We start from the raw sequence: 22,835 nt of genomic DNA on the forward strand, positions 1-22,835 counted from the left end.
GGAAAAAAGAGCAAAGGCGTGGGACTCAGAAGTGGGACTTTTAGTTCCATCTTGGTCACTAACTCTGAGACCTTGGACAACTCTGCTTTTCTAGGTCTTAGTGTGGACCCTTTGGAAATTATCCTCTACTGCAGTGCCCTTCGCATGCTTTACACATGATCCCCTAAAATGAAGGGGGACATACTGACATAAAATTAAATATAAAATACATAAAAGTTGACATATAAAATTTTTATTACAAATTGAATGTAATTTGCATTATTTTATCTTTAAATATATTCGTCAAAACATCGGAGATGAAGATTGAACTTAATTTACAGAGTGTGCCTGTCACGTATCCTAATTGGTAGTCAGCACTTGTCAAATTAGTTTGCCAACTTTGTTTTCAATGAAAATGATTCATTTTTTTCACTTCAAATAAACACATTACATATGCACTCTATAACGTGACTACCGTTTAACTTCATAGTTCTAATTTTTAGATAGGTGGAAGGGTAGGTAGATGATGGAGGCTTGCCATGAACTGATGGACTGGAAGAAATCAGATACCCCTCCCTTCGGTTTCCTGCTTTTCTCTCAAGGGACTATGCTATAAAGGCAATGCATTCTAGAATTATCTTTGTTTAGTACCACGTGGTTTTCATCTCCAGGGCAGTGTACCATATTGGGGTAGATGAGTTAATATTTTTTTCTTTTTTCTGTGTGGTACGCGAGCCCCTCTCACTGTTGTAGCCTCTCCCGTTGTGGAGCACACGCTCTGTTCGCACAGGCTCAGCGGCCATGGCTCACAGGCCCAGCCGCTCCGTGGCATGTGGGATCCTCCCAGACCGGGGCACGAACCCGTGTCCCCTGCATCGGCAGGCGGACTCTCAACTACTGCACCACCAGGGAAGCCCAAGTTAATACTTTTAAAGCTCTTTATCCTATGACTTCCAGTCATTCTTGGCTGCAGTTATTCTGTCCTTATTATTTCCTGTGTAATGAAAATGACATTCTCACATATAGATAATAATTATTATTAATAATATCACTTCTAGGGCTTCCCTGGTGGCACAGTGGTTGAGAGTCCGCCTGCCGATGCGGGGGACATGGGTTCGTGCCCAGGTCCGGGAAGATCCCACATGCCGTGGAGCGGCTGGGCCCGTGAGCAATGGCCGCTGAGCCTGCGCGTCCGGAGCCTGTGCTCCGCAACGGGAGAGGCCACAACAGTGAGAGGCCCGCGTACCGCAAAAAAAAAAAAAAAATCACTTCTTGGTATTACTGCTATCTGCCTGTATTTTGGGGTTGATTTCTATTTCACTACAAAGATAAGTGAAGTGTATCAGTTATGATGATAAAAGGAACAGAAGTGTTTTCATAGACAAGAACAATTCAGCATTTTGGATGGGAAAAAAAAGCCTAACACTGAAATGTCATCTGTGTAAGAAGTCAGGACAGTAAAGAAATAAAATCTCTGAAAATATAAGCCCAGATTTTTAAAAAGCCATTTATTTAAAAAAACTGTTTGTCAAATCACATACACGAGCAGATACACAACTACCAAAGTGGCCCTGTAATAGACACCAGTGGGGCATTCACCACACAGTACCTGAAAAATACAGCTAAAAAAGAGGAGTCTGTGGAGTATTTAATTTCAGACACCTACTGGACTCCCTGTTGAATGGCTTTAAGTTAGCATATAGTGAGTGAGAGGTAGAGTCCCAAGTATAATAGCTGATGCCTCAGGGCTCCATTTAAAAACAAAACAAAAACAAAAACCATTTCCCCCTCTGCACAAGGGAAGCCTATCTTATTTTTTTTTTCCTTTGTGAAAACAGAAGCCAAGTTTCTCTTCTCAAATGGTTCAGCATTCCCAGTAAGAGTGTTGTGTGGTGACCTAGGTATTGTGCTTCTTGAGCTGTCTAATTTTCTTCACCTTCAGATTCAGATTCTAGGAGAGAAGAAAGAAAAGTCAGGTCATTTCTTCTGAGACACCTTTAAATAAGGTCATGAAAGAATTTCTACTCTATCTCCCTCCCCCACTAAAAAAGACACTTCGCCTAGGCATCCATTTACTAGGTAAGAGTCATATATGAGGGCAGGCAGCAAACTTTTGCTCCTTTTTGCCTTTAAACGAAATTACCTTTCTAAAAATGCAACATGCTCAGAAATATTATTGGTGACTAAAACTATTTATATTTTTCTGGATCTGCAACTTTTCATGCTTAGTTGGATTAAGTCTCTTCATTATTGTTCTTCCAACTTGTATTGCCATTTTAAATACCAGTCAACTGGTAAAGGTGCCATAAAAATCGATATAATCCCATAAAAGTGATTAAGCAGATGTATTTTTTTTCCTTTCACGGCTGCTGATTATTTCTTCCTCTTTGTCCCTTAAATTAGGAATAATTTAAGAGGTTTTGGTTTTGTTTTGTTTATCTTGCAGAAATTTTCATTGCCTTGATTCAGAAAGGAAGGCTAAGAGGTGGACAAAATGTCTGCTGTGGAACACACCTCAGAACTCTAGTTTTAGGAAGGCAAGAAGAATCTGTGGAGGGAGGAGCTATTTTGAATTACAGTGAGAAAGGATTTGCTAAATGGTCACCAGAGTTGTTAAATGGAATCATACCTTCTTCTGCGTTTTGTAACCACTCAACAAATTTCTTCATCTGGTCAAGAAAAACACTTTTGCCTTTGGCAACGTGTGCTTCTTTGTACCATTTCAATATCGCTTCTTCACTCAGCACATCAGCTGAAATTTCAAATCAAAGGTTTCAAAGCTACTACATACATGTCATGTTTTAAAGCAACTTCATGTCTTATAGTTTAATAGAAAGCAATCACTTCAAATATTAAAGCTCTTTTATAAAAGAAATTCGTATTGAAACTTATCAGGAGACAAGAACCAAGCTTATTTCCATACAGCGCAGTGCCCTGTGTATTTTAGTAGTTAGGGGAGTGATGGTGATGGGACTGGGACTTGAAAATCTCACAGTGCTAATTTGCTGGCAGGAAACTAGGTTATTTTGTAATTTTGCCAATGAATCATCAATTCCAGCCTTTCAGAACACTCTGTGTCCTGCCACCAACTGCAAACACATCTTGATTAAGCAGCAACCACAAATGACTGGTCTTTTAAGGGAATTTACTTTAGGAGGAAAAGAAAGCAAATGAAAAAAAATGCAGACAGGATGCAATAATAATGTTAATAATTAAATATAATGATGAGCTTCCTGGGTGTACCATGGGACCAATACACACATAATCCAAAGTTCTACATTACTCTATCGCTAAGTCCTAAATTTACTTCCCCACAGCACAATATCTGAATCACATGAGTAATGTTTTCCTTGTACACTGTTAGGAGAGAAACAAAAAGTGTTATCTATTAACTATTACCTAGAACTCTAAATTCCACAAATATTCCTTGATACCCTCAAGTTACCATTAATTTAGAATATTTAATGTTAAGAATAGAAAGGGGAATATGAAAAAAATAGCCTACAGACTTTGCCAATGTTCTAATGGGTTATCTTTTGGGATTCTGGTGTGGGAAATGAGATGGAAAACAGATAAAAAGGATTTATTATCGTCCCCAACGCCTTCCCAATCCATTGCAAATGGTGATAAATCATTCTAATGATGTTTTTGCAGTTAAAATATACCTTTAACTTATGAAAACAAGAGAAATGATTTGATACTGGTTTCATTCAAAACCTCAGTGATCTTTTCATAACAAAAACTTTGCTTTTTTAAAATTAATAATTGGCTCTTGGATTCAACTGAAGAGGTCAAATTGACTAAAAATGCACATGACTGGTTTTAGAAAATATAAAGTTTGTTTTATTTTGGTCATTAAATACACTACATTTTGCAAAGGAAGAAGGAAGTCTAGATTTATTCATATATAAGGACTAGACATAAAAATTATAACCAGGAGCCCTAAGGAATTACTCTTAGCTTCTAGTCTTTTAGTTTCTTGTGCTTCCAGCTCCACACTCCCCACTCACAATGATGAAAGAATTCTCCTACCTCTTGCCATCAAAGTCCGGTTTTCATACCAATGAGGAGGAGATGCTTTACCGCTCAAGGAAGTGACCTGTTACTGGGTAAGATGGCTTTGCAGAAACCTTTCAGGAATGCTAATTAGCTCAAACATGGATTTTTAAAGTCCCTTTTATATAATTTGTTTTTATGACATCTTTACAATGCCTGTGATTTAGACCAATAATTTCCAAACTGTTTTGATCACGCTCCCCTATCAGTAAGACAATTTTGAGTGTGTACACACAATGTATGTGTATTTTTTGTTTTATAAATTATATGCATGTACTATATAACTGCTATTGTTAATGTTATAAAACAAAACATAGAATTAAACATGTAAAGAGAAATTCTGTTTTTTCTCCTCGCCTTAATGAATCATGTTATGACACAATGTACAGGTTGGAAAGGCAACGGAGAGTGTAGTTTAGCGATACTCTTTGTCTCAGGTTTTCCTTCTGAAGGCTGAGAGCTCATTCTCTGAAGGTTGAGAGTTTTATTGCTCCACAGAGGCCGAAAGAGGCCATGCAACCACTAGAATCCTTGTCAGTGACTGTGCTTGTGAAAAGGACAGTACATGACAGGTAAAACTTATAGGATGTCTCATCCACTGAAAATCAGACAAACTTGTGCAGAGCTGAGTTCTTAGAAGAAGCTAATTTAGTAATAAACACCTGCTGCAAGACCAAATTTCTAGTCCCAGGGGAATAAAATAATAAAGAAGGGACATAAGCACCTACACAGGGCGACTTTGCGGCAAAGCACGAACACCAAAAAGAAAGTCAACTTTTGTGTAGGGAAAAGTCTCATCTAAAAAGGAAGGAACTCCTTGACAAATGAAGAAGAGAGAGAACTTTTTTTCCCACTAAAGAAAAGTAGGGAGAGGAGTTCATTATAACTGGGATATGAAGATGACAAAGTGTTGGGATCTCCCAAAATGCATACTAGGAATACGGAGGATCAGTAAAAGTACAGCAAGAAAGGAAGACATTCTACAATTGCACAGAACCCCCTCACATTACAGTACACTTCTCTCCCCTCGATGTGGCCAACTTCTTCATCATCTCTGGTGAAATACTTGTGTCCCTTGAGAGCCTTCCTTTTTCCTTCTCCAAGTTAGCTTCAGCTCTGAGTTAGGGGCCCCTCCTCTAACATCCTTTCACTCTTCATCAGCATCTATCTGTACGAGCCTTATTTTAGCCACTGACAGGGTGATTTATGATCCTTGATTTTCTTCTACACTCTGAAATCTAGGAAGTCAAGTGCTATTTTGTTCAGCATCTCATTCCCAGCATTTAATAACATAAGACTTGCCATCTAGTTTGCATTCAATAAATGTATAATGTACAAATCGATGAACTTGATGAGAAAAACTAAATATGTCTCAATGTGTAGAGTTATAATTCAAAATTTGGGTTTTCATGAGGGTCAAAGAGACAATATTGTAAAAGTGGTTTGAGAACTGCAAAGTTTTAGGTAGCGTTAGTTATTTAAATATTTAAGTTGAAAACTGTGTCACTTGGAACTTAGAAAATTCAGTACTTTTTATTAGCAGTGGCACATAGGGACACAAGTCAAAAATAATTTACCTTAAGAAAGTTGGCACTGTATGATGAGAAGGCAAATAACCTTTTTTTTTAGAACAACTATAAGAAACTTCTGTTAGAAAAATGTGCGTGAGGAACAGAATTTAACCTAAGAAATATCTGCAAACAATAAAAGCCATGATAGAGATACTAATGGTACCTGAGAAGGTAGTTATATATTTTTCAGACCTACATGCTGAGACTATGGTTCTTAGCTTCAGGAAGAAAGAAAATTATTTTAGAAAGTGAATAATGTGATATTTAAAAAGTAGTGATGAATTTACTATTTTTCCTACTGCCTTAGAAATATAAAAATCTAGATTTTAGTACAAAAAGTAAATCTTCACTGAGTGACCAATCACCACTTTCTCCTTTCATTGCCGAAAAGCATTATTATTTAAAGTTTATTCACTTTTATTCCACTGTTTTTTATATAAAACATCTAAAAATACTTTAATAATATCATTCATTTAAGTAATTAGGTTTTCAAAGGGGACATGAGGAATCATACCCTCATGTTTCTGTTATCCTCAAGTTCTGGAAATACAGTAAGGTGGGTGTATGTAATAGAGACTTAAAATGGGAAAGAAGAAATGATTTCCATTACATTTTTGAAAACCTGCTTGAAAGCAAAATGTCAAGGGATCCACATCACTAGATAAAAGAAACAAAGACACTATTTGATATTTGTAAAATGTATATGTGTGTATGGAATTAATGATAAGTATAATCTTAACCATGTTACCATGGTTCATGGGATTTGTCACTTCTCACATCCGATACCCTTTAGACCAGTGGTCCCGGATGAACAGTCACAGCATCACCTGGAAATCTGTTAAAACGCAAATTTGCGGGCCCAATGCTGTACCCACTGAATCAGAATCCCTGGGGAATCTGTTTTAACAAGCGCTCCAGGTGAGTCACGTGCACACGAGCACTGGGAAAGGAGTGCTTTCATACATGCTGTCCTCAAGCCTTCCTAGGCATATGAAATACACAACAAGAGCACCCAAATCCTCATAAAAACAAATGAAATATATGTCTCCAGGTGCACAAGTGTTTGTTGGATGAAATAAGGTCAAAGTAAAAACTACTATTCAAAAAGGAAGGTAAACACAGTAACTCTCCTAACAGTAGTATGGAACAATCATTCCTTGGGGATTCCATGTTCTCAAGAGCAATTATTTTACTAAAAAAAAAGCAGCCTGTATGTATAATTTTGTGGAAAATTATGAAATTACCTAGAAAATGACATTTAGTTTTAACTTTTCAGTGATATAGTTTAGGTTTCCATTTGTAAAAGCTTCCTGATTTCATTTCCAAATAACTGAGCCAGAATAAAACTGTTATTGACGCTTATCCCCCTGTGTTCCCTTGGGCCTGCTCATACTTGCCACAGACCTTACTAACTGAAACAATCTATTTAAAAAAGCTGACTACCTAGTTAATCAATGGCCTAAGGAAGAGCTAATGCCTCTTCTTTTTACTTCTCAGGGCCCACTGCTTGGTTATTTTATAATTTCAGGTCACTGTTTCTTAGCATTTGGGGCTGAAGAATAGGAAATAAAGCAATCAGTTTTGCTAGCTGTTCACAGTTGTTATAAAAAGTTTAATGGGGAAGGATGTTGGCATTCATTAATGGTTAAAATGAGAAATTTGAAGAATAGGATTTTGATAGTTTATATGCCACTTAAATGCCTTTACTGATAAAAAGTAGTTTAGTTTTTGTTGTTTTGAATTAAGTATAATAATGAAATGAGGTATTGCTGCAGACGAGGCTCAAACAACTACATCTCAGTTAAAAACAAGGATTTAGGGCTTCCCTGGTGGCACAGTGGTTGAGAGTCCGCCTGCCGATGCAGCGGACACGGGTTCGTGCCCCGGTCCGGGAAGATCCCACATGCCGCGGAGCGGCTGGGCCCGTGAGCCATGGCCGCTGAGCCTGCGCGTCCGGAGCCTGTGCTCCGCAACGGGAGAGGCCACAACAGTGAGAGGCCCGCATACTGCAAAAAAAACCCCAAAAAACAAGGATTTGGTAAGAGACACTGTTTGGTTGGGTTGGCTATTAAACAACAAGAAAGGAAATTATGTGTTTAGGCAGCTAGTTTATAAACAATTTGCTTTTCTGTAGTGGAAAATATTGACCACTCATGAAGCAAATGTGAAACCTATCTCACAGGCCTCTCTACCAGTTTAACGTGGGGCCAGGTGTGGCTGGTGTGGACAGAATGGCCACTGTCTGCGGGGGGCTGCTCCTCTTTCTTGGCTCCTGGGTACCACAGGTGGGTTGGCCATAGAACCTGCAGGTTTGGTTCTGATGGGTCACCTAGACTTAAGACATTGCTATCTCATGACCCTGGGTATCATTTAAGCCCTAGTTTTAGGACATTGCTATCTCATGACCACATCCAAGAGGGCCAATTCAGATCTGGCCACAGAAAAACACCTATTACTGAATTTCAAATGGGACTTGGCAGTCATCACAGTCTCCCACTGATATGGAAATTGTGCCAAATACCTTAGTGCTGAGAAAGCAAAAGATCGCCCAAACCCTTGTGGGCAAGACGTATGCATTTGAAGAATCTGGACAGCCAGTTAAAACTCTTTGTGAAATGCTATTAAACGTTTTAAAAATAGCTAGTAATCAGTAGTGTAAAATTTTTACATTCCAAATGCCCAACTTGTCATTCAAGATAGACAAATTTAAGAACACATCAAAAAGAAAAGAAACACTTGGTTGGTATTAATTTATACTTTAGCCTTTTCTGTGTTATGCCATTTAAGATAGCAGTAACTTCTAATTAACATTTTATAATGTTCAAAACGTCTCGTTTCTTAAGTGTTCCTTTCCCCCCCGCCTCATAAAACTACAAACACCTACACCAAAGAAGAGTCCAGGATCATTTTCTTCATATACTATAGGTATAGAGATTGAGATCAGTTAAAACCCTAATAGCATTCATTTTTAATAAACTGGCTGTGCCAGTTGTCATGGCAACCTAATCCTTATAAATACAATAACAAGACAGTAAATGTGAAGTTCTAAAAATAGCCATTTCCTTGGAAAACAGGAGAATGGCTGGGCCAAATAACTAAAATGCAAAGTGAAAAGCTAGTTATTTCAGTAATTTTAAAGTCAGCTTTATGGCATCTGAAAAGGCATGAACATACTATATGTAACCATTTGGTAATCACCGTTGTTATAGCTAATCCTTACAATGCAAAAACAGACCTTATTTTTTGTAATTACAGTCTTTTTCACCATCCCCCCCCACCAAAATTATTAGTTCATCACCAGTCTTCTAGCAATTTCCACCAGTGACAAGTGTACAGGGGCCTAATCAGGCTGGTTCCTGAGGCCACGCATGTCTACGGTGTTTGCATCTTCTCTCTCTACATAATATGGCTGCATGACTAAAACTCAAAGACTATCATTAACGTATATCCCCCTCGCCTCACCCCCTACTCTGTCCCTCGAAAAGCTTCAACAAAACATAGAAACATAGTGGCAGGACGACATAGATACACACCTTTATAAAAAAGAACCACGATCTTCTGAAAGGCTTTCATGAAATGGATGTTGTCATAACAGTACTCTTGCACCTTCTGGAGGAGGATCAGCTCTGACTGGCCTTGGGAGCTGAACACAGCCAGGAGTGGAGCGTATTGCTGGAACAGAAGTGGGGAGTAAAACCATTTACTCTCGTGAGAGGTGCAGGGCTGACACCACTTGAATCATAACAATAATCTGGAGGTTTGCTTAGAAAATCTTCACTTTGAGGATTATCTTATTCTAATATTGTGACCAATCAAAATGAATTTTTTACCCCTGCAACTTATCAGATTTCTCTCACTGTACCCACTAAAAGAAACCAAATATGAAATTCTGACTATATTAAAGATAACTGCTATGCTACTGTGTCTGTCTAATGGGTCCTGTGAAAATAAGACAGAGTTCCTAAGTTCCAAAGGCTCCCAGGGCTGCTGTGACCCCTCCATCACTGAAGTGTGGCTCTGCCACTGGAAGAGTGGGTGTCTCCTTCCTAAACATCCGACCCTCCACATGTCATCTTTATGGGTTTGTTCATACTGTTCCCTTCGTCCCAAATGACCTTGGCTTCCAGTTGTTGATGTTTGGCTATTGTTTTCTCTAAGACCTACTCAGCTCAACACTTAACTCCTCCTCTGAGCCTTCCCTGGTCAACTTAATCTGCATAGGCTACTCACTGCTCTGTCTTCCTAAATACTGAGAGTTATCTGAATTTACATCCTACCTAGTTTAAACTAGGTACCTGTTGATTTCCCAATTCAAGTGTAAACTCTGAAGGCAGGCTCTAAGTCTCCCACTTGTCTTAAGACACTTTTATAGGGAGAGGACAATAAAAGCAAAAACATATGTATCTCCCCACAAAAATATACAATTTACACAATCGGTTGATTTCTTCCACCACTCAGTTTTCAAATTCTAATGTCAGCTTGTAGTTTACTTAAAAAATACTCATTAAGAATTTTTATCATGTAGAAGGAGAACCCATAGTTCGACTATATTTCCCTTTAAATATTGAATATATGACTATTCTGTGGATTTTCTGACATTGTTTTTAGTAAGAACTTACCCTTAGGTATTTCATAAGCTCTTACATCTGAAACATTTTAGGTAGTGGCAAATTTGAAAAGAAAAACACGAGGAAGTACGTGTTTGGACTGAGTGTGGGCGAATTATGACTAGAACCCATCTATCACATTGTTAAGAGCTGCAGTTGGCTTGCAGCCAAGACTGTGCCTTGTTGGGACCCAGTACCTTCAGATGCTTGAGGGCTTGCTCGGCAACGAGCTCTTCCTTCTTGTTCCATTCCACAGCGTTCATTATACAGGTCCACAGCAGTCCAATCACTGCTGTTTCTGGAAGATCATTCCTCTTCATTTCTTCTTTAACATAGAGCACCACCTAAATTTCACCAAAAAAGGAGTCAGAGAGTAACAGACAGATGGGGAGTTCCCCTCTCACTGTGCCCGATCAGTAAAAGGTTAGGGGCAGACAAATATTCTGCTCAGTTCCTCCCTTCCTGGCATATACTCTCCAGTTACGAGAGGCAGGAAAAACACAATGATTTGTTCTCAAAGCAGATTTATTTTTAGTCCCCAAATTAATAGGCTTATCTCTGGTCAGGAGGTGCTGGATAATAGAAAATAAAAAAAGAGAATCGTGGTTTCTTAGGGGCTATTCTCTTACAGGCAGGAACCCCTTTGAGTAAAGCAGGGCCAAGATTATTTAAGCCAGTTTGACTTTCTGGGGTTTGAAGAAGGCAACAGAGCTGTGAATTTTTACTTCCGATCCTTAACTTTAAACCTCTTGAAAAATGTCTTGGGCTTGTACAAGGCATTCTCTGCAATTCATTCTTTAATTATCGCTTTTGATGATCCTCGTGCCTCATGTAAATAAACTGTGAAGTGCAAAGACTTTACATATGATACATATCAAAGCAGCAACCCTCAGCAGGCTATTTTCCCTTCAGAATTACTTTTAAATGTGCAAATGTATCCTAAAACCTGATTGTATGGAATAAAATCTGCCTAACAGTGTATCTTATGTTAAACTTGTTTGGAAAAATCTTTCTCCTTTTGAATAGAATCACAAATAGAGGTGAGGGCCTCAGAAGTGATTAAAAACCATAATGTCAATATATCTCACGTGTACTACTTTGTGAGTAGTACAGCTATTTTTCTCCCTTCCTTTTTTTTAATGAAAATACGTTGCTTTCTTTCCTGCTGGCCTGGGGTACAGAGGGGTCAGCTGTGGGTTAAGCAGCCTTTGAGAACCGAAGGCACTGGGAAGTCCTAGTCCCCCAGCTGCAAAGAAAGGTGGCATCTCTGCACCTAAAGGTATCGCAGTGTTATTTGGTTTGCTTTTTTTTCCCCATGTTAAATCATGTTCAAGTTCTTTGCTTGGAGAAAGATTACTGAATATATTGCTGACCTTAATGCCATGAGACTTAGGACCAACACCTCCACCTGCTGGACAGCATCAGTCTGGAATTCTCCAGCCTTAAACCGCAAAAGGTATCTTGCAAGGCTGTGAGCACGCAGGATAGTGAGGATTTGGGACTTGGGAGTAAGTGGCAAAAGGAAAGGACTCTTTATGCAATTTTTGAATTATTATGTAAAAGTTTTTAAAGTTCAAATAGGAAGTTTTCTTCAGGCAGGACTTTAAAAAAAAAAAGATACAATCATAGCCGTATGAAAGATAGCTATACAAAAAGGTAGTATTTATGTTATGTGAATACGCGACTATTATGAGTGGGATCCAATGAGCCACTGGTCCAACTGGTCTTTACCCATGATATGACTGCAAAATCACCGCTTTTTTGTCTTAAAATTAAAATCTATATATATTAACCCAATACTTAACCATATTATGTAATCTGCAATAAAATGGGAAAACCACCATAAATCGAGGTATACTGCTAGTGGAGAGTAAATCTATTCAACAGATGAAATTTTGACAACCATAGCAACCTGGTAAATAAGGCACTTGTGTGGAAATACTCATTATTTTCTGGAACATCCTGGAGGAGTCTGAATCAATACTTTGAAAGCGAGCTCATTTAAATGGTATGAAAAGGGCCTCGAGTTCATAGCAATAAACAAAGGGAGGTCTCCTTAAGGGAGGTCAAGCTTGTGCTGCACAGGCTACGTCATCCCTCTCGCTGAACGGGTTTGCAGCGATGTCAGTCCATGGTCCCCACCTCCTTGATCGGGCATTCCTGAGAAAGACGCTCCTGGAGCTCCTTCTGCAGCTCCTTCCTGGTGCCCAGGGACTGCTGGACTCGGAGGAAGTCAGAGAGCTCCTTAAGACCTGCGTCAGTGAAGTACTGAGCAAAGTGATCCACGCTCTGTCTGTTAACTGGAAAGAGCTCCTGGGAGAGAAAAGAAGAGAGACTGTTATACAACATGCCATTCACATTTCAGCAAGCGTAAAGAACAACATTTTCATATTAAGAGAACACTTAGAATATCTCATATTTGGAAGAAAAGGAGAAGGATGAGTTTTTCAAAAGAATAAATCTCGGATATATTTCTTGAGCATCTGCTAAGGTACCTTCCAAAATTAGGCAATTTGACAAAGAAAGAGAATAAAAAATGCTAAGCAACTTACATAAACTAGTTGCACTCATTTGGCACTGCTATTTACTTTTTCTTTTACTTTAATCAAAGTGCAGCACGTACAAAAACAGAGCTAAATTTGCTAAATTAAGTACCAATAAGATGATAACCCTGAATAACGTTGGGATTATTTTAAACCGACTAGAAAAAACTGAAATCATTAACCACACTCTTTCCTTAACTATGAGTTAACAGACCAAAGCCAGTTTTAGTAATGCTGAAATGATCTGAGATAATATGAGGAAAACAACATTGACTATTATCATCTCAAGGACCTGAATAGATTCAGCATTTCATTAAGGAAAATGCTGCTATTATTCTAAAATAACAGCTCAGAGCTAAAGGGAATTTTTGTTGTATCTCTTAACGATGGTGGCTCTAAATTAAGTTCATGGCGAGATCTAATCTAAATCCGCCCTACTGTCTCTTCAGTTCATTACATAATTCTGTTGGAAATTTTTTAAAAGAGCAGCACACCATGGCTGCTCTCATATTCTCACCTCACTTCCATTTCACCTTACACAGCTCGGCAGAGTCTCAGGAACACTTAGTCATGTTCTAACCCTGTGTGATGCCAACACCCAACTAAGAAAGGAAGGCAATTTTCAAAGCTCTCACATTTTTCAGACTGCTGCAGAGTCTATAAAATAGATCCAAACTTTTATGATGGTGAGATTTGCATATATAGATGGCCAATGGCTACGTGGCTTCAATAAAAATCTCAGAAGAAAGATCTGCAACGAGTTTGCCACCAAGCATAGGGACATAGCCAGATGGCTTCTGTCATGACTCAAATTTCAATATTCTCTGTACCATCATCCCATAATTTGCCTTGTTGAGTCATCAGTTTCAAAATGTCAGAACAGAGTTGGTGGGAGCAGCTATCAAACACACATTCATGTTAAAGCAAACATTTCATACCTGACTGAAATGTTGTCACTGATATTTATTCTACCATTCAAGAGGCCTTTCAAATTTTGGGGGGCAGGGAACTAGTTTAATTTTGAGTTTCTTCTATGAATCAAGAGGTGGTGGGCATTTTACTCATAATTGTAAAAAGTAGAAATTTTTCTACAAAAATAAACTAAGTCTCAACAAGGCTAAGCAGCTTGACCCAAATTATGCAGCCAGAAATATTTAAGGGCATAGCTGTGTGACCCCAAAGGCAATAACTACTCTGTTACTCGTGCCAGCATTCAATACTCAAATTAGGGAGAATGTGACTGCAAATTCTGATGGAAAGTTATGTTCAGAGTAAGACATCATCAAACATGTTACTAGTGGTTTTTTATTTATTTTTATGAACTATAACCACAGTCCTTATGAATGATACATAACATCTTAAAAATTATTATTCAGATTAAACTGAGCTAAAATCAGTATAAATCATGTCATGACCTTTACTAACTTGGAACATAGTTTGCATTTGTTACAAAAATCCTACCCAGGGCTTCCCTGGTGGCGCAGTGGTTGAGAGTCCGCCTGCCGATGCAGGGGACACGGGTTCGTGCCCAGGTCCGGGAGGATCCCACATGCCGCGAAGCGGCTGGGCCCGTGAGCCATGGCCGCTGAGGCTGCACGTCCGGAGCCTGTGCTCCGCAACGGGAGAGGCCACGGCAGTGAGAGGCCCGCGTACTGCAAAAAAAAAAAAAATCCTACCCAGGTAAAAACCTTTATCACCTCATCCCTAGATTAAGGTCTCCCTACTTCTGCCCTTCCTCCTGAATCTGCTCCCAATGCAACAGCCAGAGAGATCCTGTTAAGACCCCAAAATCACATTATGCACGTTTTGCAGAGACTTTTCCAAAAAACTTCTCACCTTACTCAGAATAAAAGCCGAAGTTCTTAGATGATAGGGGACCTGCTATGACTCTGACCTGATCTCCTACATTTTTGCTCTTACTAATTACCCTCTCTTTCTTGCTGTCCCCAACATGCCACGCCTCAGAGCCTTTGCATTTTCTGCTGCCTTTGCCTGGAATACTCTTCCTGGGGATATCTAAATAGATCGCTTCTTCACACAAACGTCACCTTATCAGAGAGGCCTTCTCATACCACACTGACACTCCTCAGTGCTTCCCTATTTAGTTTTTCTCTCGGAGCACTCTTCACTTTTTATTATACCATGTATTATTTTAATTGTTTATTTAGTTTATTGCCTGTCCCCCTGAAACAGAATGTAAGCCCCATAAAGGCACAGGTTGTCTGCTTGATTTCTTTCAATATCTTCAGCTCCTAGAAAAGTTTCTAGCCAATGTCTTGATCATTGTTCCCTTTTCCAGGGATGGGGGCATGATATCAGGCAGGCATGGTTCTAAGGCACAGCCACCCTGTCCTCATGGAGTTTCTGGTAGAAACTGTTACCTATGCTTTTCATGTTCAAAACATATGTAGACAAAGAAACCTAGTAAGAACAGTTAAATGATATGTATTTTTCAAAAAGGAAATACAGTAAAATTTTTTTAATGAAGTAACCTAATTAAGTTAACCAAGCTCTGCCTATTGGCATCTTTAAGGAACCATGCTTTAAGAAATAACTAAGTCTTTTGTGGTTAAGTTGTAATTGTATCTTTGTTCCTAATAATTCACCCCCCACCCCTCTCCCTTAAACAAGTATTCAGTGAAGACCCTCCTTGCTGTATCTGTCTTCACAGGTGGAGAAGTAGCCCATGAGTGGACTAAATCTTCCTACCCCACGCCAGGCTTCTCCGTGACTTCTTTTGACGAAAGAAGGTGAGCTTTTAAAGCACCGGAATGTCTCCCTTCAGTCACCTGTGTTCCTGTCCTCTGCCATGAGGACAGAATAGCCCAGATGTGAGCTGCTCCTTCAGCCTGGGATCCAGAATGAAAGGGCTGGGGCCTTGCCAAGATACAGCTAATCCACAGACTCAGGGACACGAATGTATTCCTTCATATGAACTTCCACCCACATCAGCAACCTATTCACTTGTCTTCTGTGACTTCTATATACCCTTCATTGCTAGAGAGTAGGCTCCATGAAGGCAGGAAACATTTCTGTCCTGTCTCTACTGGCTCCACAGCTTCTAGGACTGTGCCTGGCACAGAGCAGGCCCTTAATAAATATAAGTTAGGGCTTCCCTGGTGGCGCAGTGGTTGAGAGTCTGCCTGCCGATGCAGGGGACACGGGTTCGTGCCCCGGTCCAGGAAGATCCCACATGCCGCGGAGCGGCTGGGCCCATGAGCCATGGCCGCTGAGCCTGCGCATCCGGAGCCTGTGCTCCGCAACGGGAGAGGCCACAACAGTGAGAGGCCCGCGTACCGCAAAAAAAATATATATGTATACATATATAAGTTAAATGAAAAGTATTATTAGTGGCAGAAATTAACAAGAATCTGGACTTAATTTTTCTTCTTTATCATATTCTAAAGACTTCCAAGACCCAAATAGGGCTATTTTAGGTAAACCTCAAGACATAAAGGAATTTTAAGTCATTGAAAATACAAGAGTTTACAATGAGCCAGATTTGGAATTATCCCATGAATCAACACCCTTGCACAGAACACAATGGAAGAGAAAACAGATAAGTAACTAGGTAAAGAGAAGATGGCAAGCATGTCTTGCAATTTTAGACTTTGTCCTAAAATTTTAAAAGCAATTTCACTTGAAGCAATCTCTGTCATCTGCACAGCTGTTGCTTCTGGCAGAAAGAAATTATAGGGAGCAGATAGGAATTATGAGGACAAAATATTTTTCTTTTCTTTGAAAAATACAAAGAGAAGTAAAAATATAATCAAGCAATCATGATACTGGGAGCTTCAAATTACTACTATTAACTTGTTAGCTTTCTTAAATATCTAAGTATTTCCAAGGAATCTTAGTATAAACAAGGAATCTTCTTTAACCTTTTATTTTGTTAACAAACTAACGTGTATTTGAGGTCAGTGTCATTCACCTACGACCCAAGATAATCACAAATGTCTAATTAGGTGGGATCGATGTGACTTTAAATTTCATATTAAAACTTTACATTTCTATAGTTATTAGCTGCAAAAGAGTTAATTCTGATAAATGTTATCACTACGTCAACAAACTTCTAAATTTGAAAGTCTCTGTACTCCCTATGACTCTTTAATTTTATCATTCCATTTATTTATGCAACAAAGATTAAACTGGAATTAGCTTCTATCTGCCAACAACACAGAAATAAAAAGAACCATGTTCCAATTCGACACAGACTCGGGCATTTCATTTATGTATTACATACATCACAATTGACAGAGCCAAGGCAGAAGCACGAAACAAACAACCCTTCGCCCAAACAACACTTACAAGTAGCCTCTTGTCTAAGTTGGCTTTTCTCAAAGAGGAGGTAACAGAGTTGGCATCTTTTTCTGCCATCCATGCTTTAAAAAGCTTGACAGCAAATGAGGCTGCAATGCCTGTTAAAAAAAAAAAAAAAAGAGTAAACCTTTTATAACAAAAACCACTTGTGATGATGTACAAGGCAACATTTCCCATTGGGCGTCCTGAAATGACTAAATAACTCAAAGACTTGATTTGGCACAAAGGAAAAATGGAAAGCTCTCTAGGCACTGTACTATTCATTACTCAAGGAAATATTTTCATAAGAAGGGAAAAAAAAATGTTAAAGTATTTTTCAAAGTTGGACTCCCTAATTCCAACCTGTTATAACTGTAAATTTATTTATTTTTACCTTGGTCAAAACCAGATTCAAAGCCAAGGATCTTCTAGTGTTTTGCCTCTATTTCACCCCGTGGTTCACCAGTATCTCATATTTTTAACCGTGATCCTGAGGTACACCAAATAAATCGCAAGCCATAAAACTGAAATGTCAACGTGTCAACTAATTTGCTGATAAATAATACCAGTGAAAGAACATCAATAGTGACCGGTATAAATAAATAAAGCTATAGATGAACATGCATCATTTACTTCACAGTTTTGCTTTTTGTAAAAAGCATTTTAAAATATTCACGAGTTAAGGTATGAAAATGTCAGTGCTGTTTTAAGCTGAAATCTTTTCTGGATATTTTAAAAGAGATTTTAAAAATAGCTATGTTGGGCTTCCCTGGTGGCGCAGTGGTTGAGGGTCCGCCTGCCGATGCAGGGGACACGGGTTCGTGCCCCGGTCCGGGAGGATCCCACATGCCGCGGAGCGGCTGGGCCCGTGAGCCATGGCCGCTGAGCCTGCGCATCCGGAGCCTGTGTTCCACAGCGGGAGAGCCCACAACAGTGAGAGGCCCGCGAACCGCAAAAAAAAAAAAAAAAAAAATAGCTATGTTAATCAGGAATCTACTCAATTACATACCCATATTTATAATAAGATTTATTTCCAATATAAATAATCAGATAACTAATAGCTTTTCTGTGAACACTCCAGATTTCTAAATTAATGTTGCATTTGTTCAATGAAGAGTTAAGGAGTAGTTGAAATATTAAACCGATTTTTCTGAGTTGAAGGCTTCAGTATCGTTGATGGTCTAAGCAGTGTCTATTCTCCTTTCCTCTTTCCTAAGAGAGTTCCCATGTTGCTCAGGCCAGGTGACTTCCATCTAATTAGTCTAAGCCCTGGCACCACCTTCTTCTGCAATGATTAGCCTAGTGATCTAAGTTGTTGGCCATAGCATCCCCCAACAATTACTACTGGGTGGGTCATGTGGCCAATTTCAGCCAATCAGCTGAAGGCAAGATAAATTATCCTATGTTCAGAAGTGCTCTTCCACTGAACCTGAATGAAGAAGCCTGTGCCATAACTGGACTAGCAGACTTCTTTCAAAGGCTAAGGAGTCCACCCTTGGAATGAAGTCGATGCTATGGTAATGGGGGAAAATGCCTGAGTCCTGAGTGATATTGCTGTTCACCCTGAAGTCTGCTCTGCTTTTATATTTATTGTTACATAAGAAATAAATGCCCTTGGTGGGGCTGGGTGGGGGGAATAACTTAGGAGGTTGGAATTAACATATACATACTACGATATATAAAATAGATAACAAACAAGGACATACTGTATAGCACAGTGAACTATACTCAGTATTTTATAGTAACCTATAAGGGAAAAGAATCTGAAAAAGAATGTATGTATGTGTGTGTGTGTGTGTGTGTGTGTATAACTGAATCACTCTGCTATACATCTGAAACTAACACAGCATTGTAAATCAACTATACTGCAAAAAAAAAAAAAAGTTAAAAAAAAAGAAAGAAAGAAAAAAAGAAATGCCCTTGTATACAAATTTGAGTCCTGCCTTCCAGTTACTTGCTGGTAAACAAATTCAATTGAGATATATATATATATATAATATAATTTATACAGACACCAACTTTACCCAATTCTTTTCTTTTGAATAGCAGAGAAACTAAGCCCCCCAAATTGTCTATGACAATAACACCTGTGATATGACCTGGAGAATTTTATGTTATCAACTTGTTGACCTGGATTTTTAACATTACCATTCGTTCCAAAAGTCAATATAAAACATAATACAAATTTATGTAATTAAATAAAAATAAAGGTAACAGATCTTGTAATCCTCATTGTAAGAAAGAGAAAAAAAGCATGCTTGAAACTAGGAGTCTAAAAACCAGGCTCAAACCTATCATTTTACATTAAAAGTGGCTCTTGGTGGAAGGATTGGAGAAATTTCTTTGTACTTGAGATTCTACTGAGTGGAGGGTCTCCCCATAGCCATTTGTTGGGTGGGAGGTTGGGGAAAAGGTATAATTTCATAATTCCTTCCTATTTGGGAAGGAGAAGCTTAATACTTTTGTTTCTAGAGATGCTGGAGTATAAAGAAAAACCATAATGACATAGGTACTACGTCACTTTCATAACAAAGGTATTTTTCTTCTCCTTTCCTACCCCTCTAACATTTTACCATAAAAAATTTTAAACATAAGAAAAGTTGAACAATAAACACTCATTTACTCACCATCTAGATTCTATAACAGTTAATATTTTGCTGCATTTGCTTTATCAGGTCTGTCCATTTATCCTTCTAATAATTTATTTTTTAATACATTTCAAAAGAAATTGTATACATCATTTAGGTTTTTAATACAACCAGAAAGGCAATTATTTTCTGTTATAAACACTAGGGATAATCTGATGTAATTAATATTTACATTTTATCTTGTCTTCCTAGTATAAAATGTCTAGTACCATAAGTAAAACATGAAGGATCATGAATTCTCTTCAGGAGAATACTTTAAAGTGCTATAGTATTAACAATATATTAATAACAATTAGAGAGCCTGAAAACTATAGAGAATCTCTAAGTAATATCATTTGACTCTTGGTTTACTATTTTTTTTTTTTTTTTTCGGTACACGGGCCTCTCACTGTTGTGGCCTCTCTCGTTGCGGAGCACAGGCTCCGGACATGCAGGCTCAGCGGCCATGGCTCACGGGCCCAGCCGCTCTGCGGCATGTGGGATCTTCCCGGACCGGGGCACAAACCCGCGTCCCCTGCATCGGCAGGCGGACTCTCAACCACTGCGCCACCAAGGAAGCCCTGGTTTACTATTCTTTTCTCAGCTACAAGAAACTATAACTCATTTCACTGCAGGTATTAATGAGGCTGGGACTTCACATTTATAGGAGAAAAACCAAGTTCTAAGAAGAAACAGATGTTTTCGCAAAAGCTCTTTTATTTTTAAGAAAAAAAGAACTCTTTGTTTTGTGTTGCATTATAATTTGAATATCATTATCCTCCTGCAAGAAAAAAAGCCCATTTTTGTATTATTCTATAATCAAGTAATCGTATGTATGCCCATCAAACTCTTAATGTCTTAAAATTAAAGCAAAACTCTGAGGCAGCCACCTGGACTTCTAAAACAGAATGAATATCTTAAAAATGTGATCAAAATGAACATCTGAGCACAACATCTTGAGGGGAAACAGTTCAGAAGAATGGCCCCAACCAGGGAAATGAAAAACAGTTTAAGGGGGCATTTAGGAATGTGAAGGGCCATTTTTGGCTATTCTGCTAAATGCAGGCGGGTGTTTTAGGCTGGCATTCTGTGTCTGAGGGCAAAAAGGTTAAATGACTCACAAAGCACAAAAGAGTCCTGCACAATGAAGCACTGTCCCAACAAAGTATGCCAGTAAGCATCTACGTTGAGAGAAATGGTTTGGACCAGATCAATTTCAGGGTATTTGACCTAGGCATTGAGTCTTAAACCAAAAATTCCAGCTTATTATTATTCTTTATTTGTCTTTGTATAGGTGTGCATATTTTTTCTCCTAATTGCCTACAATAAACATGTACAATTCTCTTATTGTTTGAAGACACACACTCACACACACACAGGTCTCTTACATGGAGGATGGGTGGGAAGTAGAGAACACTAAGAAGAGGTACTGGTATTTTTCTATCTTTGGCTTTTCTTTTCTTTTCTTTTCACATCTGACAGGTAAGAAAATGAGCATAAATACCTTCTTTGACTAAGCTGTCAGTGAAGAGACTGGTGAGGATGTTGGCAGGAAGGTTGCCATTGCCCAGCAGAATCCCAGACAGCATTGCCAACTTGGTCTGCTCTGCTTCAGAAAAGGCTTTAAGGAAGAGGAGAAGCTGTGGGTCAAACAAAAGAAACCATGTCTATAAAGTAAAGGACTAAGGTAGAAAAATAACACACAATGTACATCCATAGCTAGACGGCACACAACTGGTGGGTCTTATGCAGCACACTTCTTATTCATTGGAGACACACCCATATGTTCGATTATAAATTGGATGCTTTATCATAGTTCCTTTCTTCCAAGTTCACTTACAACAAAGCTATAGATAGCATTCATGGGAAGGAAAACAGACATTTGGAGAACAATGTAAATGGGTCACATAAATAATTTACATTCGACTTTGTATATGACAAAGTGTAAGCATTACAAAGCGTTTTCTGAAATACACTATTGCCTTTCATGTTTTTCACTTCTATGCATGCTCCCCCCTCCATCCGCATCCTACAATACATCTACCCATCTTCTTTGGGTTATAACAAAAAACAAACAAACAAAAAAAAACAGGAGTCAATAAGCTTTGACATGTAGCATATACTTTTCTGAGCCCACAGCATAGAAATCTTTTTAAAAACAAGACTGCTGAGTGAAAAAAGGGTTTTCTAGGTTCTTGATGCCTCTTTTAAAATAATGAGATTCAACACAACATTGTAAATCTGCTATACTTCAATAAAAAAATAAAGTTAAAATAAAAAAATAAAAACAATAAAAGATATATAAACAAACAAACAAAAATGAAATTCAAACTAGGTATTTCCTAGATCATACAGTTTTACCACCAGCCCTGGTGATGAGGTAATGATGGATGTAAGATAAAGAAAAGTTCCTAGCAGAGTAAAGGCCTCTGCTGTGATTTTGTAGTGAGAGGATGACAGTGTTGTTTGGGTCCTTCTGGGTCACAATGCTGCCATCCTCTTATCCCAGCAATAGGGAAAGTAACAAAGTAGCAACCCCAGAATGTTTGAAGGGAAGCCAAAGCAAAGGGGATTAGACCCCACTTGCCATTTTGAATTCTAAGAGTATCCAGGCTTATAGAATGCCCTCCTTCCTAACCCTCCTCCACTTAGTGCTTTGACTATATTATATTTATATTCCATGGCTATTTTCTCTGTTTCAACAGACCTTGGGCATGTTACTGAGATTCCCCAGGGCCCAGTATCACTATCAGGGCCCTGTTGACTTTTTCATTACTCTGTACTGACAAAAAATCACTGGCATCAATATAGGCTTATTAAATGTTTTAGGGCCAATGAAATTCCATTAGCTCTGTGCAGTGGGTAGGACTATATTAATTTACCATTCCCAACAGTTAAAGGATTATTACATTACAGAGAGGTTATGTGACCCCAAATATTTATATGATGAGTAAGTGGCAGAACTGGAACCAACCAGTCCATTTCACTCCCAATTTATGCCTATTAAAATCTCACTGATTTAAAAAGAAGTCACTTTCTAAGTTCACAAGAAAAGAGGGAGTGAGGGAAGGAGGTATCAATGGTTAAAGCTCCAGTGAGCCCCAGGAATGGGGTAAAAAAACCCGACAAAACTGTAGCTACTTTATATTAATC

At 38.6% G+C, this 22,835-nt stretch overlaps 1 protein-coding gene across 5 annotated transcripts in view; it reads right to left on the reverse strand.

Moving 5' to 3' along the window:
- Window positions 1-1,466: 1,466 nt before the first annotated feature.
- Window positions 1,467-22,835, reverse strand: part of BZW2 (basic leucine zipper and W2 domains 2) — a 58,135-nt gene continuing 36,766 nt past the window's right edge. For all 5 annotated transcript variants that reach the window (XM_029233742.1, XM_029233745.1, XM_029233743.1 and 2 more), the window contains 7 exons: window positions 21,187-21,322; window positions 17,065-17,174; window positions 12,356-12,526; window positions 10,411-10,557; window positions 9,140-9,278; window positions 2,609-2,731; window positions 1,467-1,930 (listed from right to left, as the gene is read on the reverse strand). In XM_029233742.1, coding sequence (XP_029089575.1) covers window positions 1,902-1,930; window positions 2,609-2,731; window positions 9,140-9,278; window positions 10,411-10,557; window positions 12,356-12,526; window positions 17,065-17,174; window positions 21,187-21,322 — 855 coding nt within the window. In that variant the 3' untranslated portion in view covers window positions 1,467-1,901. The remainder of the gene's footprint in view (window positions 1,931-2,608; window positions 2,732-9,139; window positions 9,279-10,410; window positions 10,558-12,355; window positions 12,527-17,064; window positions 17,175-21,186; window positions 21,323-22,835) is intronic.

This window comes from Monodon monoceros, unplaced genomic scaffold (assembly GCF_005190385.1).
Source record: "Monodon monoceros isolate NGI ecotype Baffin Bay Population unplaced genomic scaffold, NGI_Narwhal_1 Super_Scaffold_2, whole genome shotgun sequence".
NCBI classification, from domain to species: domain Eukaryota; kingdom Metazoa; phylum Chordata; class Mammalia; order Artiodactyla; family Monodontidae; genus Monodon; species Monodon monoceros.